Source organism: Fukomys damarensis, unplaced genomic scaffold, assembly GCF_012274545.1.
Source record: "Fukomys damarensis isolate Sample0158 unplaced genomic scaffold, DMR_v1.0_HiC HiC_scaffold_35, whole genome shotgun sequence".
NCBI lineage: Eukaryota > Metazoa > Chordata > Mammalia > Rodentia > Bathyergidae > Fukomys > Fukomys damarensis.
The window spans coordinates 53,136,514-53,155,457 of NW_022900947.1; the positions used below are offsets into that span (position 1 = coordinate 53,136,514).

Sequence of the window (18,944 nt, forward strand, 5' to 3'; positions counted from 1 at the left end):
TTTTCTATTTTTCAGGAGTTGATTCTTGCCAACTTTCCTTAGTTTATCTCACCTGTTGAAAAGTGAAATAAAGATTGTTTTATATTCTATTATCTGTGTCAATATTTTTAAGATGCCATGAAGGGATTAAATGTTGCCTTGATTATTTAGTTTTTAATTCATGTATTATGAAGATCACATTAGATATTCCATTTATTTTATTCTAGGAAAGATAAGACCAATTAGACACAATAAATTTGAACCATATAAAACTGCCAGTACTCAATGAATAATTTTGAGCCTACAGGTGGGCAATTTTATCTAATTCCTATTTGTACATTACACTGTTTATTTTCTAAAGTGACATTTTACATTAATTCATTTTTATTATATGATACCTAAGATGTGGGCTCTTCTTTTCTTTCAATGATAATGTCACATAGCTTGCCTTTCAGTTTGAGCAGTAATAAGCAGCTAATTATAAAAATTTTCAAAATTTTTCATAAAACACAAAGACAAGTTAGTACCTTTAAAATATGGGCTACTACAGGAAATCTGTTAAGACTTAATGTTTCTTCATATATGCTATTAGAAGAAAATAACATACAGAATCAAAACTAGCAAATACAAGAAATATCTCTGATTTGTTCTTGCACTGGCTTTTTAATTTGATTTTTTAATGTTTTTGAAATGCTAGAGATTCATGACGCCTCATAATAAATTATGAATCCTTATAATGATGCGTGATTTAAGACTATGAAAGCCTTCTTGATATTCATCTCTAAATATTTATCTACAACCATAACATACCCAACCCTTTAGTATTCCAAAGCTGTGAAGACTACTGAAAACAAGTACTTAAAGTAGTAGAGACATCTTGGCCAAGAAACTATATTGGATTCCATGTTGTTTTCATAAGTTTCATTTTTATTTATTTGCAAATAAACAAATGTAGTTCGTTGTATGTTAATATATAAAGTGAATATTACTTTCAGAGAAGCTAGTAGTTAAAGAAATTAGATTAATTGAATTTTTTTTTAAAAAGTACAAAATTTTTACTTCACACTTACCATATTTATAATTCACTTTTATCTGTCTAATTGTTTATTATGTCTCCTTCTTTAGATAGTAAATAGCAAAAGTAGTAGCCATGTTTGCTTTATTTTTGTATATATGTATCTGTGCATTCTTTTATGTGCCATTTGAGATACACATGTGTACTCACAATGCATAGGTGTGTATGTAATGTGTGTATGTAAGGGATATATGTATATGCAGTATGCTTGGTGTAATTGGCTACTATACACTGTACACTAGTATAATAACTATTTTGGATTAATTAATGGATGGAATTTAAATCTAGTTTGTGAGCAGTTATCTCCTTCTTTCATCTCTTCAATAACAAATGCCCATCAACACCACAACATAAGGTTATTTAGAATAAATTCTCTTACCTTGTCAGCTTTTCGTATGTCTTCTGAGTTATCTCAAATATCTCATAGGCTTTCTTTAATAGATATATAATGGAGAGTAAGCCTTAAACTTTTTCACTCCTCTTTTATTCCTATCTATTGTTTTACTTTAAGCATGTATGATTGTAAGACAACATACAAATTTTGAGAGCCTACGGTAGGAGAAGCAATGTGTTTGGCACTAGCCATACAGAAAACTCTGTTTAACTGCAGGGACAAAATTTTGAACAAGTAATCAAAAATACAGAGTTAAATGACAAAAGGAGTACACATAATGTTTTGGGCAAGTTGGAAGAGGAGGGCTATGCTTCAGGAATAATTAAGACATGAGAGTAGGAACAAAATGTCAGTAGTTTGAAATCTGAATGATGACTACAGGGTCTAACCAAATGTGAAGAGGAATAGTCATTGTAGATCTCAGAAACAAGATGTAAACAAGTGGTCTCCCTGCCACTCCCTTCACCTATCTCAGCAACTTCAATAGCAAAGCCACCAAAGAGCACTGGTCCCCAGCAGTTCTAAAAGGCAAAGTTCATCATTCTCCCTCTTGCTTAAATTTTACTCAACTCTTACTATAAAGTCCAAAAGTTTTTAATCTGATACAAAAGCCCCTTCATAATCAGACTGATCATTACATTGATAATTTTCAACATGTCTGTAAGGATCTTTGAGAGCTCATGACTACATCTCTTTCTTTCAACTCGTGTTGACTTGTTTTTAAAGACTAAACTCAATTATCACACATTCTGAGAACATTTATGAGATTAGTGAGTACTCCCATAACAACCTGTTTATAATTCTTATTTTTACATTTATGAGATTGTACCATCAAGGTGTGTGGCTCATTGAATTACCTCTTGACATCACAGTCTACTTGTTGGTAATTATTTCTCTTATCTCTGCTTCACTCATGGAAAGCAGCAGATATACTAAAAATCACATAATTTGAGATAATTTAAATGTTCTGTTACTAAGAAAGTTAATGTTTCCTATGTTAACTATTTATTAACTCTTTAAAATCATAGAATATTTAAAGGACTTTAGGAATATCTAATGCAGTGATATTATTGTTTTTGAACAGTACGCAGTAAGAACAGTAAGAGATGTTCTACATCTCAGCATGGTATATGCAAAATCTCATGTAAATGAAATATTTCCATTATATAATACTATTTGAGATGTAATAAATATAACATGATTAATACTGAATATTATTTCATTACTACTTAAATACAACAAAGACAATTGATAATGCCATAATAAATTATTAAAACAAAAATGGTTTCACAGTCCAATAATGACACTAAAACCTCCCTTTCCAGGGCTGGGGTTTAGGTCAGTGGTTCTGCTCCCTGCCTTGCAAGCACATGGACCTGATTTCGATTCCCAGTACCCCAAAAAACCCAAAAAACCCTCCTTTGCCACTTATTTTACTATAATCTCTATCCCTATTGTATAGGTAAAAGGGAAGTTGTGAAAGATATGTAACTTTTCCAGACAAATTAGTATAAAACTGGATCTAGAATATAACCGGTTATCATGCTGTTTCTTCTCTTCTTTCTCTACAATGACAAAGGCAGAACTTTTGCTCAGAAGCTATAACATATTTGACTCATTCCCTCTTTCAGACTAGATCCCTTGGGCCATATACCTTTATTAATGAGTTTAATGGACACTACTAACCTTCTCTTGTCTTTATGCACAAGGTATATTTTTGTCTGGAATCCAATTATAAAGGGTACTTTAAAATCCTCAAAACTGTACACCCTGAATAGAAACTGATGAAGCTTCTGGGTATAAATTTCATGCCTATACCGATACTTTTGGAGTGGAGCAATGAGTGAACACAGACATACCATAAATTGAGCAGAATAGAGGGCTCGTAGAAAAGTCACACTACAAAATTCTGTGATAAATGATTATGAAAGAACTTGAAGCTCCTTGCTGAATTTTTAATACTGCTCTTACTAGCTTATCATATTTATCTGAATGCTTGTTAAGTATAAAGTAAGTTTTTTTTCCTACTGTACATTTTACCTGATTATGTCCTTATCTTATATTCTTGGACAGAATAAAGTAAGGTACACCTTCTGGTATTTAACAGAGGTATGGCTAGTACGCCATGTCTTACTGTTGTGTAATGGTCTGTGGGGAGGACCTTTTTTGTGAAATGGTCAGTTTTCCTCAGGCTCTTGCTGTTACTGGAGAGCAATTTAGGGAGGGTAAGAATACTCATCATTTAAGAGTGAAAAAGCTTACAGTCTTACAGTAATTAACTTATGGCAGACTCTGATGACTGAATAATTACAATGATCACAAAATTGTAGGTCTGAAACACCAGTCAGTAGAGACTATTTGAGAAAATTGCATTTATAGGGAGATTAAGAACTGCAATGGGAAGCAAGTGTAGACTACAGAGTTGGAATGAATTTATTATTATTCATTTCTAATTCTATAAAACCATCTGAATATTACCTAACTATAAACAGATATGCACATTTATTTACCTTAACTTCATTAATGAGTAAATTGTTTTGGACTTCAGTTATGACAAATGTCACATGGAATCTAAATTTTGTTAATTCAATAATATTTACATATAAGGATTGCAATATTTATCATTTTATTTATGTGATACATGTCATAATCCCACTGCTGAATTAACTGCTAACAATTGGATTTATTTAGCAGCAAACAAACAACAATTCTAATAGATACTCCTCTTCAATTTATATTTTGTTATCCCAAGGTACATTTCAATAAGTAACGTAATTCACACCATGTTATTGAATATACTAAAAAAAAAAATTAAATGTACTATGTTAAACATTTTATTCTTTGGGGCACAGATTTTTCTAAATGTTTAAATGTAATATAGTTAATAGTTACTCTATATAATTTCTTTTTCTGTTATTTAGAAAAAGAAGACCACTTTGGTTCCTCTTTGAAAAATCCATACATTCAAAAGCAACAAAATAAAGCACAATACAGCATCGCACAGTAACACACACGAAGAACTCTTTAAAGTAATCTTTACCAGGCAGCATCTGCACAGCCTGTCTCGGGCGCTGTAAACCTCGGTCCTAACAGGAAGCTGAGTACTTACGTGTACATCATGGACTCAGGACTGGGGCAGTCTATTCAGTCACCACCTGATCTGTATCATCCAGGTCAGGGCTGGGAGGCTGGAAAATAAAGACAGTCACTAGCAATAAGAAAAGGGACAAGTCTGACAGGTTTAATTACTCCATTTTGCAGTCATGATACAGCCTGATAAGAACATGATCAGTTTGGTGCCAGCATTTCCACACAGCTAAGTAATTGCCAATTCCTGCATAAAGAATCTCCAAGCAACACAGGGCTGCCAGGGAGCAACTGGTAATGACTCAGAAGGCCACACTCTTCCTGCTGGGGAGGAATGCTCAGCATGAGGTGAGGCCCCAATCTGTTTAGGGACACACGCATACAAACCAAAAAAACCAAACAAACACTCGCACACACACTGATGACACTCCTCCCTCAACAGAACTGTCCTGATGTCACTTCTTGTTTCCTCCATAGACCTTCTCCTTTCTTCCCTTGAGGCAATTGTGAAGCTCTGGACCCAGGACCTGTCTGCCACCTTGGCAGAGTAACTATAGCTGAGCTGTACAGCTTTTTAGAACTTTCTTCTGAATAAAAAGGAAAATTGTATTAATTTTTTCTAACATTGTCCATTTTAGCTCTAAAAAGGAATAAATTTTACTGAAAAAAATTATTTTCTTCCCAAAAGGCAAACAAACAAAACAGGAAAGTAAAACAAAAAGTTTTTTCTCATTTTTCATCATCAGGGATAGCTTAGTACATCTTAGTGGTGTGAACACTAAACACTATTTTATAGACAGTCTTTTTACGTACATGAACACATTCTCAGACATTTAGGTCTTAAAATTTGATTGTTTAATGAAGATCAGTAAAATTTTGGATTAGATGCTACAATTTTAAGAGCTACTTTAAAGGCTTGGTGCTAGGAAATATTCATGCAATACAGAGCTATAAATATACTCTTGTTGTTCATACAGAATACTTTTACCTAAAATACTACAAAAATAATGACTCCAACCTTAATACTGTCATACTACATTCTGCAAAAGCATTATTAAGAAATAATTTCCAAATCACTTGATAAGTGGGAAAATGAGGCAGATTGTTTGTATAATCATCAGTCATTGTAAATGATGTATAACAATGAAACTTGGAATAGAAATGAAAGTGCCCAAGTAAATAATTTACAAAGCTTACCAAACACTTTATGATGAAAACTATACTTAATTTAGGAAAGTAACTTTGGAGCATTGAATTTTTTTTCTAAAATAAAAACATTTAAAAAAGGTGACAGAAAATTGTACTACTATTCTTTAAAAATGGGTTAAAAGCTTACATTTAATATCTCATTAATATTCTCCTAATCCTTTTTGGTTAAAATTCATGAAAATATTCTCAGTCCTTCATACTGTATTAGGAAATAATAACAGCAGAAAGGAAACTGTGGCTTAGGTGAAGGAAGTTATTCTACCCAAGACATATGTTCCAATAAGTACAAGAATTACTTTTGAGGATTCTAGAATGAGATATGAACAAAATCAACATTTTCATATTAAATCATAGGACTTGCAGGAGGAAAAACTTGCTAGATACAGCAATATGAGTTTTAACCATGTTCAAATAAGATGACATTATAGGAGAACATCAAGAATAAAGTTGCGATAATACGAAACTGATCATATTTGTTGGTGTCCAAATTAAAGAAAGGAAAAATATAACTTCTGGAATATAGAAAGTGCATGCTTTTCCATCATTAGAAAGGGCAGATAGTTCAAACCAGATCATTAGGATGGCCTACAAACAAAGGTTGATCAAATTTAGGAAGAGCAATGCACAAACCCCATTTTTACAAAGCTGTTCTATTTAGTACTTGCATTCATATTATTTTGTAAAATCATGATGAGGTGAGATTAAATATTTTGTATTGCTTTCCCTACATTAACGTGATGGAACAGGAATGACACATCAAAGTGGCTTTTTGCTTATCTCTCAAGGAAATGACACCAACTCGATATTCCCCTTCATGAATTGATGTTTTTCTTGATCTATAGAAGTCATCGTAGTCTTTAATCTTACTACATACTATTCACTCTGTTTGGGGGTATATTATATTTTCAGGTAATTTGCTACTTGATGACCACTTATAGTAAATAGCACAGGTAACGAGCTGAATCACCAGTCCTGTGCCACTTTCCTTCTGGCCACCATGAGCTGGGCATCATTGCTCTGCTGTTCTTTCCATCATGATGCTTTTGCCTTGGAGTCTCCTGACCATGGACTGAATCCCTGAAACCATGAGCTAAATTAAACCTCTCCTCCTTTAAATTGTGGCTGTTGGATATCGTATCCCAGGATTGAGAAAGTTGACTAACAGGAAAAAAATGGAACCTGCCTGTGTGGTTTAGAAGTCATTGGAATCGGTTTGAAGAAAGAGGAGAAATGTTTGAAGATGCAGACTAGAAAATCCTAGCATGACATGAACAGAGCCTGATGAATGATTCTCTTGGCACTCAGAAGACCAAAAAACTAATAAATAGGAAAGCAGACAGGAAAGACCAGGCAGAGGCAGTTTCAGCTCAGAACAAGATTCCACCGGAGTTTGGACTAGAGCCATGTGTCTTACATTCTTGCAAAAAATCTGTCTACATTTTGACCATGTCCTGAGAATTGTAAAAAGTAGAAATTTAAACCAGAGAAATAATTACTCTGGTAAGAGAAATGTCACTATAGCCCAACATTCAGGCTGTGGCAAAGGTATTGCAGGCTTCTTTTAGCCTAATTCATAGTAAGACTTGGGAGCAAAACACAGAAGAGAAAAATTCTAAAAATTTGATTTTGGACAAGAAACCATGTATAAAGATAGTAGCAAAGGGAATATGGCTGTTGAAGACGTTAACAGCATGAAAAAGAAAGTAAGTGTGGTAAAACCTTGGTTTGTAAGCAAAATTTGCTTTGGAAACATGCTTGTAGTTCACAGCACTTGTATTTTGAAATGAATTTCCCCATAAGATTAACTGAATCTCAGATGATTTGTTCCACAACCCCCAAATTTTTCATATAAAAATGATTAAATACTATAATAAAAAATATAAAGAAAAATAGGTAACCTGCACTTACATTTGAAAACCTTTGTGAGGAAGAAGAGAGAGAGGTGGATCATTTTGTAGGACAACTTTCACCATCACTAACAGAATCACTGCTGTCTATTGGCTCAGTGGAATCTTTTTCCTTTCATGTAACTTTAACAAGGAATCTACCCAATGACACTTGCTTTTGCCTCCTTTTGAGGATTTCCTAAAAATGTTACATTACATAGTCATTAAACAGATTCATCCCTCTCACTGCTATATCTTACTTGGGGTGCTTTTCTATAAAATTTTTCACACTTTTCCACATTTTATATGACTCCTTCATCTCACTTAAAGCGAAGGATTCCTCCAGCTTTTTCTTCTTCTCCTCTGCAGATGCGACTGCTTCCATAACCTCTTGCTACTGGGAGACTATCACCCACAATCCCACAGCAAGAGAGAGAACCATTTGCTCATTTGTGGTCACGTGATCTTCATCATCACCTACTACTCATATAGTAAGGCATGTTCATTTATCAAGTTAGTTTATTAGAAATGTTCACTCCTCTTACAGAATGCCTGCAGAACAAGTTACTTGCTATCCAAGGTTTTACTGTGCTTTGCCCAGGATTAAGAAGAAAGACACCCTGAAGGCATCTCAGAAATCAAGAAGACCATTTCCATCACAGGCTTAAAGGTGCAGAAGTGTAAACATGTCACTTGAGAAGAGAATGACTCACACTGTATTTGAGAGGGCCTCTTAGAAAATTGGTTCTCCAGGATTCATTTTACTGTTCTCAGTAGTCCAGCCACCTAGAAGTTACTGTAGTCATTGTTCAAAGTGGACTGGCTACTACTCCAGCTAGAAGAATTTTGATGTTGGTTTTATTGTCAGGTAAAATGTTAAGAGTTGTTGGGTCATGGAGGCTTCCACTCAGAGTTTAAAAGACTGTCTGGGAGGCCAGGTAAAATCCCCTTAGAGGGCAATGCATGAAAATGTGGGACTAAATCTATAGGTGCAGGGGAGACCCTGAGAAATCAGAGGCATCAAGAAAATGGTGGGCTGTGAGTGAAGCCAGCCCAAGAAAGAGAAAGACCTTATGGGCTACAACCATCAAGACCCTAGGGTGGGGGCCACACAAGCCCTTTGGAGCGCACATTTTATCACCCTATGTTCTAAATGCCAGATATAGAGCTACAGAATAGCTTAATGTCTGCTCCGCTGGTGTTTTACCTTCTTTTGATCCTATTCTTTTTCATTATCCTATTTCTTTTTTTGGAATGGGAATGGTTACCTTGTGCTATTGTACCTTGGGATTATGTGACTTTTTAAACCATTGTTTTTATAGGGCTTTATAGCTAAGTGTTTGCCTTGAGCCTCAGAAGGGATTTGAAATTGAATTTTTAAAAGGCTGGACTTTCTGAGACTTTGGGGAAGGAATTATCGTATTTTTGGTTGTATGCTTGATAGTTGTATCATGTCAGACAGAATTATGACCATATATTTATTTGGGGATTAATTATAGTTTAAGGAGAGATGTATTTGGGTGTTAAGAGTTAAGGGTGGGATGTGATGGTTAAGCTTCACTGTGACAACTTGATTTAATTGGCAGCCACCCAGGCACTTGATAAAGCACAGTTTGGGATGGGTCTGGATGATCACAGAGGCACTACTTCTTGGTCTACATCTGGTCCCTCGTCCCCTTCTGTCTGGTCATGTTCACCTGCTCTGCTTCCCAGAGGCCATCTGACCTGTGCACTGAGGAGCTACTGTGATCTATGTTAAACCTCTTTGACTTTAAATTGTGCTGGGTATTGTTTTCCAGTAATAGGAAAGCTGAGTAATACACTACTTTTACTTTGAAAAAAAAAAGTTTTTCTGTGTTTTCTCCTCATGGATTTTTTTAGATTCCTCCAGTATGAGAAGTGGAAAGTGCTTTTGGGACTAATAAAGTGCTTTTGAGGAAGTTCTAGATCTCTCAAGTTTTTGAAAGTGGGCTGATTTACCAAATTCTGTGAATCTAATTCTGTGAATCAATTCTGTGAATCTTATGAGTAAAAGAGATATGCAAATGTTTACTTCTTATACAGATATTGACTATCAAGCAAAAACCAAATAGAACAGGTTATTTTGGAAGCCTTCTTTCAAGTTTGTTTCTGGAAAACAGTAGATACTAAATAAATACTATTTCCCTCACTCCCTTCTTTCAGGAATGATTTATTTGAACAACTACTGCTGCCAGTCTCTAATTGTTCTACCTTTCTTCTTCCTGGTTCCTTTTATTTCCTCTGCTTTCAACATGATGTCACAAACATGATTGCAATCAATATTGCATATAACTTACTTTTTAGTTCAAAAATTACATTTTTATATCCTTTGATATGATTCCCTCTGCTCTCAAAGTATTGGCGAAGTTACATAGAAACAGGCTCAGCATGGTCTCCTTGTATTCTTGTGCTTCTAACAAATTTCCTCTGTCCCTCAGAAGTCTTCAAGCCCTCAGACTAGTGGTTCCTATGTTGGCTTCTCTGGATTTTTCCTTTCCAAAACATTTCATCTTCCATGAGCTAATCCATATTTTTACCTTATAAAACTTTCTTCTACTCAGGGAATTCCTACTTGGAATCCCCTCTACCTCCCTCATGGAAATTGCAGCCTCATTTATGGCCTTTATATTAAGAGTCTTTGTTTCATTTATTTATTTTTTTTCAGCTTTAATTGAGTTTATTGGTACATTTTAGGGATATACTACAGTTACATTCATTGTTGGGATCTTGTACCTGTACATGATAAGTCTTAATTCTCATTTTTTCCCCTTACCCCTGCCCTCCCTTCACCCCCTCCTCTCTTCCCCATCTACAAACACTTTATTCATTTCATTATCTTACCATGAAGTGTGCCGCCATTTACCTAAAAAACATTTTCAACCATCTACTGTGTGTTGGGCACTACGCCTGCATAATGCAGAAGCTCAAATGGCAAACATGACACCACTCTGCTCTTTAGTAAGGTGTTTCAAACCTGACTAATGTTTGCACCTCCAAATTACTCTGCCTTCATCCATAGAACCATCCTACATCCCAACAACATGCTTTCAAAACTTTAAAGCTAACTTTCCCTTAGTTTTCCACTTCTTTCCCTGTATCTATCCAAGTATTTTGATAATTATTTCTTCAAATTGTTTCTCCTCAGCCTGCCTTGTCCTAGATACCTCCATGACCCTTCTTTATCCTTCATGCTAATTAAAAACTAGATGCTAATCCCTGTGGCTTTTGCCATATGACTATTCCAAATTATTTAATGACTTTTTTTTTACTTCATCAAGAATTGGCTAAATGAAATTCAGAATCCTGTAGGTATCAAATTCATCTATGATACACGAGATGATGAACTTTCAACTCTTCTCAAGCTCTGTCAGTCTTAAAATATGTAACACTTGTACTAACTTCGTAACTTCTGTTGTCACAACTTCCTCCCCATTAGGGAATTCTATTATTATCTCTCATTTAAATATGACTCTATAAAACCCCAATTTAATTACCACAGCCGGAATGAAATTTCTGACAGATTAGGTAGCAGTTTCAAGAGCAGCTCCTGGGTAAAGACTACTTGAACCCAAATCCTTGTTCCATCACGAACACTGTGATCTTAATAAAATTGTCTAATCTTCTAGTGCCTTGGTTTGTTCATTTGTAATAGAAAGATGAAAATCACACCGATCTTTTAAAATAGTTATAACAAATAAAGTAATAGGTGTAGAGGGCTTGGAATATTATCCACCAGATGTATCAACTCAATAAACACTACATCATTAGCAACAGATTTGTGGTGGAGATATATTGTCTCAGAATCCTAGACTTCCCTCTGGTAGATTTTTCTATCACATTGTCAATGACACAAATTAGAGCTTAATGAAATGCAAGTGTGCTATTTGCTATTGTACCACGCATTCTAGTTTTATCTCTTCAACTCCATTTAAAATCCTTAAGAGTAGAAACTGGATCTTTTGTTTCTTACTTGTCACTTAGTGTCATGTTTAGGCCCATGGTAGCTACTCAGTTAAGACAGACAGGCTGATTTGTCCTGTTCCAATTCATATTTACCCCATATGTAAATTCTAAAAATTGGAACTACAATCTATTCCTTCTTTTTTTACCTTGACTCGCAAGTAAAAAAGAAATTCCATACATAAAAACTGCATTAGTAGTTTCCCATAATCTTTTAAAGATCTTTTTCTTTTTTCAGTGATAAAAAGAGAATCATAATAAATTATACTTAAAAGAAAATCAGAAGAGTAATTTCCTATAGTACTTTCCTTATTTTACTGGTGGATGATTTAAGTTATTATAGTAAATTATGTAAAGATTGATAACTTGATAAACACATAGACTGACTCTTGTATGTAATAACTTGGACTACTGTTGTTCTGTAATGCAATGGGAGGTTTTAGGGAATCATTCTATTCTGCAGGCAGGCAATAAGATGTACATTATTTAGGAAGAATGAAAAAACATAAGGAAATTTACTAACGTAGGTGTGGTTGCTATTATCACCATGCTGTAGCAATACTAAACAGAATCCTTAATAAAATATTCCTTCCTGATGGAGACAGAAATTGCCACAGACACCCACCTCCTCACCTTATCCCCTTCAACACTGCATTTTCCTTGGGAATTATCTTTTCTTATCTCAGTATGGGGTTTTGACACATCCTACTACAGCTTTAGTTTTTACTCTATTCCACAATAAAAAATAACATTATGTCACAGCCCAATATGCACATAGTTACCCCAATATATACTTCACAAAACAATTATATTCATTTCTAACAGGTTGCGGCACTAATTTTTTTAAAACTATTGCTGTAATTTGATCCTTAGCCATCCAAGTGGGAATTGCCTAGAAATATTTCTATAATTAGTTGGTCGTTTCCTTAGGGTCTTGGTTAATTCAAAATTGAAACTGACTAGATCTTTCTTATTAAGGTAAAAATAGCAAGGAAGGCACAGATTTACTTTCCTTGATCTCTTGTGCTAAGAGGTTTATATGACAGGAATAACAGAACATGAAAGCCAATCCTAGGCTCAGGAGTGGATATCACCCAAAGAGTCTTCTCTACCTTTGGAGAGGTTCTTTTTCCTAGACTGGCCTTGACCTGAGCACCATTTCTCAATTTCTTCTCAACTCCTGCTTCCTATCTATAACATATGGGTTGCTCCCATTGAGTTCTGGCCAAGTTTTTATTTAATTAGAAATTCACATAACACAAATGTTCATTAATCTCAGTCCTTTCCTAAACCACTTGTTTTGTGTCATTTGTCTCCAGTAAGTGCGCTAATTCTTTAGTTAGCTCTCTGTCTATACATAATTCCAGTACCCATCACTGCAAGAGTCACTTTATGCCCATAGTTCATGAATGAAACCACTCATGGTACAATCATCGCTGGACAGTATTTCCTTATAAAAGCTGCAGTTAGATACTCAATTAGTACTAAGATAAGGAATATATGCTTAATGCCATGTATCAAATATTGGGATTTATCCCTTCTTATTTACTCTTTGATTTAGCATAAAGCCAGTTTTAAACAGGGACTTAATCATGATTATACAACTTTCAAGACTTTATTTGATAAACCAAACCTGCAAATGTACTTAGTTTCTTAGTTCTGCATAAAGTAATAGTTAATGTATGACCCAGACTAGCTTCCAAAGGTAATAGTGGGTATTGGTTGAAAGTTCACTTTTTACTAGTCAGTATTAATTTATGCTGTAATTTCCTCTAAATCATTTTACTGTTAAAATAAGGAATTAGAATAATACTTAAAACTTTTCTACAAGCTTTAAAGGTGTATATATCAGGTGATAGCAAGAAAGGAACATGGAGCTATTAAAGTCTGGTAGATAAAAATCACTAAAAACTATAGGAAAAGTGATTTTCTTCATAAAAATTCCAAGCTAATTAAGAGGAAAACTGATAAAATCATAAAATAGTTCAATGTGACTTGATTAAAAATACAAACAAAACAAATTTAATAACTATCAGTATTATCCAACTATAACCACTGCCACAACCATCTCAAAAAAACAAAAATATTACCATATTTGAGTAATATTTTTAAAAATGTTCAAGACCTGTGTAGAGAAAACTACATACATTTTAAAGAGAAGATAAAGTGTGTAGAGAAAGTGTTGCAAAAGAGGCACATTTATGCAAGGCTAAATATTTTATATGTGAAGCTGGCAACATACAATTATTTACCTAGTGTAATCTCTTTTAATATGTGAAAATTTATACAATGTTTTAAGGTAATAAAGAGGATGAGTAATTAAGGACTATAGAAGAGAAGACAGTGATTAAAAAACAATTTAAAAGAAAAAGAAAAAAGTGAAAGAAGGAACATGAAAACCTGGAGATTACAATACTCCAACTTGTGTGATTGGTTAATCTTAGTGATTATCAAATGAATTGGTTTTTAAAACTCCAGGAAATGGGTAAAGGGCCCCTCTGGGCATGTTTGGTTGGGCTATGGTAGTGAGACCCTGGGGCCATGTCTGGTCCTTGCCCCTTTCTCTCTGGCTCTTTCCCTTTCTTTCTGCTTCCTCCACCATCCCTTTCACAGTGGGTGTCCTGCCTCGGAGCTATGGATGAAATCTCTGATGTGAAAAGACAAAATATGCCATTTTCTCCTTTAAATTGTATATGTTAGGTGTTTTGTCCTAACTATGAAATGCAGAACAATATTTTTTCCTTTACTCATGAACTTCAGAGTGTTTTCAAATCATAGCTCTTCAAATATTTTTGATCTACTGAATCCACCACAAAATATATACACACTTACAGGAAAAGAAGACCTTGTGTAAATATTTTAATACTACATTTACTGAGTGATCATGGAATTAATGTGAGTTACCTTTGGACTCTACAATTGCAAGAGATGCTCATATTGGTGAACTGCTGAAGTGTGTATGCATTTTTCTGGTAGAGTTTCTATAATTCCTCAGAAGGACCAGTTTAAATGGCCATTTCATATATAAAATGTATGTCACACCAGCAACCAGGGCAATACAAACTTAAGCTAAATTTGACTTTCAACTTTGAATTTTTCAATCTTTAATTTAATACCTCAAAATATTAGCTTAAAATAACACATAGGGCCCTTCTGGTGGGCTGAAGGAGTAGGTGAAAATTTCAAAAATTAAGACTAGGAAATTGCTATAAAATAGTAATTCAATATTTATCCCTCAAGATCAAAGATTATATATGTAACAGAAAGTAAAAATCTATAGGGAAAAATTATCAGGATAGTTAAAAGAAAATTTGAGTAGGAATCCAGCTTCTTATTCCAGAAGTAGCTACATACCACATTAACATTTTCTGCCTGTGAACCTGTTTCCATCTCTTCCCAAAGAAAATTTGGACTATATAATTTTTGATACCTTTTTCTGTTCTAAAGTAATTATAATTTCATTATTTTAATGGCTGGATCAAGGAAAAGAAAAGGACTATTTTTATTATGATCAAAATTCTGATAATCAAGAATTATATACTGTTGGAGATCCTCAGCATCACTGTGGAAGCAACTGAAATATTAAATCCCTGTCGCTAAGAGATAGGCATTAATGAAGACAAAAAATGCCACCCAGAGCACAAGCATTGCATTTTTTTAAAGCTTCTGATCTGCACAGCTATTATATGTTCAATATGGAATGGACTGAGTCACTGAATGAAAGAGGTAAGACTTTTGTGCTTATACGTAGTTATATATATTTAATCTAGCTTTAATTCTGATAAATTAATATCCAATTATTTAATTCTTCTGTTACCACTGACTTCTCTTTTGTAAAGAAGTAAGTTAGAGTTATCCATGTGTTTTGGTTTCAAGCCCCTCTCATACTTCTAAAATTATTGTGGACCCCAAAGAGCTACAGTTTATACAAGTTACCTATTGATATTTACCATATTAGACATTTAGATGAGGAAATTTAAAATATATATTTAAATTATTTGACATAAAAAATAATTACATAACTGTCAAATCTTAATTTTACAGATACAGTTTCCAAATAATTATCAGTTCTGTTGTGTGTCTCTCTCTTTCAGAATTCACTAAATTTTAATGTGTTGTCTTAATTGATGGATTTTAAGGAAATCCTGTTTTATGCACATATGTATTTGGAATGAGGAATAGAATCTGAAGTCAGATCAATGAAATTGGTTTTTGCTGTTTTCTGCTTGGGTGAGTAGGAGGCTTCTAGAGATTGAACCCAGGGCCTTAGGCATAATAGGGAAGGCCCATGTCACTATGATCCTTCCCCAGTCCTTTTTTACTGTTATGTTAAAACCCATTTATCTGTGTCTCACTTGAGTGGATCTTTTACCACGTGTGATCTGGTTATGTCATGCACAGTGTAATTCATAGAGTATCAGCTCACTGAATTCCCATAATCATGCAGATCTCCCACATATTGACACATTCTTTTACACAATAATAACAAAACAATAATTCCATTATGAAAAAAATCTGTAAGTATTGAAAAGCTGACACATTTACAAGGTGTTATAGAAGCTTTTAACAATTGTAATTTTTACCTGAGAGTCTGACATGTATCACTAACAAGAACTGTTTGTTTTATTCCTTGAAATGAAAGGCTTACTTATTAATTTTGACAACCAACAAAGTGAAAAGAAAACCTACAGAATAGGAAAAAAATTGCCAACTATTCCTTAGACAATGGACTAATGTCTAGGATATGTAAAGACTACAACAGAAATTAGGCCCTCAAAATATAAAATCCAATAAAAAAAATAGACAAATGAAAAGAAAAAAAAGCAAAAACAAAAACAAAAAACAGAAAAAACAGGCAAATGAAATGAATAGTCACTTCCAGAGAAGTACAGATGACTATAAGTACATGAAGAAATAGTCAATATCTCTGGCCACTGGAGAAATGCAAATTAAATCAACACTGAGATTCTATCTCATCTCAGAAAAAAATGGCCTTCATCAAGAAGTCAAACAAGATTAGGTATGATGGAACACACTTGTAATCCCAGCCCTCAGGAGGCTGAGGTAGGAGGATTGCTGTGAGTTCAAGGCCAGCCTGGGCTAAAGAGCGAGGTCAAGGCCAGACTAGACTACCCAATGAGATGCTGTCTCAGAAAGAAAGAAAGAAAGAAAGAAAGAAAGAGAGAGAGAGAGAAAGGAAGGAAGGAAGATGTAAAAAGTAAGCTGGTGAGGCTATGAAGGGAAAAGATACTCTTCTACACTGTTCAGTGGAAATGTACAGTAGTGCAACCACTGTGGAGAGCAGCATGGATATTCCTCAATAAACTAAACCTGTAAATCTCATTGACTCAGCTAGAAAGAAGGAAGATAGATCTTCCTCAAAGGAAATGGGATCATGAGATGCAGGGGGGAGGGATTGAAAAAACCTTAAGGTGTGTTATGCACACGTACCAACTCCACACAGGGTATGTAAACATCATGTACTGCAAATATGCATTCATAAAAATGAATAAATACATAAATGGAAATTTTAAAAACTGTCCGCCAAAAACTTAAGTCTAAAACAACCATGATTTGTGAGGAATTTGTTCAAGAAAAAAATGATGCTAAATCTATATAGCTATTTTTTTCTTTCAACTCAAATGTTAAGAACTTTCTTCAAGGCAATCACTTGTGGTACTTTAGTATGTAGATGTGTAGTAACAATCTGTACTGTTCCATCAAGGACAGTCCTAAGTAATATAGAAACTCTTTTTATTTTTTTATGACTGTTTAGAAGCAACAAATAAAATGACACTTGGCAGCTTACTCTCACTAATTGATACTCTGTTTGTTATAATTCACACTACGGTATCAGCAGTTATACTTTTTTTTTTTTTTTGCTCTGTCAGTACAAGTGCTAACAGAGTGGAATAGCAAATAATATCTTTGCATTATTATGAAATAGTTTTGACTTCAGCAACCCAGGAGAATCTCAGGAATCTCCAGCTCCTGATGGTGCAAACTTTGAAGAGCACCGAACACACCGCTCAAACAAAACAAATGCCATTATAAACCTCCCAAGACATTTCTAAATTGACTGGAAGTACACTCCCTAACAATACACTGAAATGTGTAAGCACTCATTTAAGGTTTAAGCAGAAAGAATAAAATTTGAACATCACAGAGGTTAAAAATAACATGAGAAGTAAACTTGTAAAAAAATTTCACCATAACAAAGTTTGATAGAGCATAAAGAAGGAAAACAAATGGACCTTAAAACATGCATTCATTCTTTTAACTATTGTTTTCATACCATGTAGCTTGTAATCTTGAAATGGTTCTGTCATTAGGTAACATCTGCTTCTTTTCCTGGCAGCTGTTGGAAATTTTCTTGGAATAAAAACTCTGGAATCTTTCCTACGAGATTCAAACCAGGTGGAGGACATGCAGAGTCACCATCCTCCTCCCAGGTCTTAACACTTTCAGTCTGACCAGCAATTCAGCAGGGTTCTTGCTCACATGGTTAGTCAGTCATGTGCTATCTTTTCTTAGCCAATCACAGGACCATGCTAAAAACAACAGCTGCTCAATTGAGACATCATCTAATGACCTGCAGGCACCTCTGTCATTATCCATCGTCCTCTCCCAGGGATAGCACATATCCTGTCAGGTCTCAAAGCCTTTTGTAAAGGGTTATACAATGTTACCAAAGCTACATAAAGTATCAGAAGTGAAAATATTGGTCAAAGTACTTGGATATGTGGGTCTGTTTCAAGGAATACTTTTGTTTCTTGTTCATATGACTTTGTGCTGTGAAGGAAAATGAATGAGAAATAATCTCTACAGTGATGATTTTTAGAGTGTTGTTGCTGGTAGGTTAAATGACGTTGTTATTACTAAGTGCCTGCCATGAAACTTTACAGTGTTTTTATGCTGTAACGTTTCTGTGGTACCTGGGATTGCACCACATGTTCGCAGGCACCGCTTTGGCTCGAATACACCCCTTAGTGTTGATGAACTGGAAATTTAATGCTTAAAGCCACAGCCCTGAGATCCTTAAAAAGTGGACAGAAGGCTGTGTCCTCATGAACAGGTCAATATTACTAACACAGGAAGGGCATCTTTTTCCTAAGCAAGGTCATGTTAGAAAAGTGAGTGCCTCTCTTTCTCCTTGCCTTTGCTGTCTACAAAATGATACAGCAAGAATACACTGACAGATGCCATTATCTTGTATGGGAATTTCCATCCTCTGTAACTGTCATAGACAAATTTTTCTTTATAAATTACTCAGCCTGTGGAATTCTGTTATAGTAACAAAATAGACTGAAACAGGCTCATAAGATTAGAAGGA

At 34.5% G+C, this 18,944-nt stretch overlaps 1 protein-coding gene across 1 annotated transcript in view; it reads right to left on the reverse strand.

Moving 5' to 3' along the window:
• Positions 1-18,065, reverse strand: part of LOC104853270 (transmembrane serine protease 11F) — a 99,716-nt gene extending 81,651 nt beyond the window's left edge. Inside the window, exons 1-2 of the mRNA XM_010611175.2 lie at positions 17,907-18,065; positions 4,558-4,636 (exon numbers count right to left, since the gene is read on the reverse strand). Of these exons, the coding sequence (XP_010609477.1) occupies positions 4,558-4,568 (11 nt within the window). The 5' untranslated portion in view covers positions 4,569-4,636; positions 17,907-18,065. The remainder of the gene's footprint in view (positions 1-4,557; positions 4,637-17,906) is intronic.
• Between the last annotated feature and the right edge of the window lie 879 nt (positions 18,066-18,944).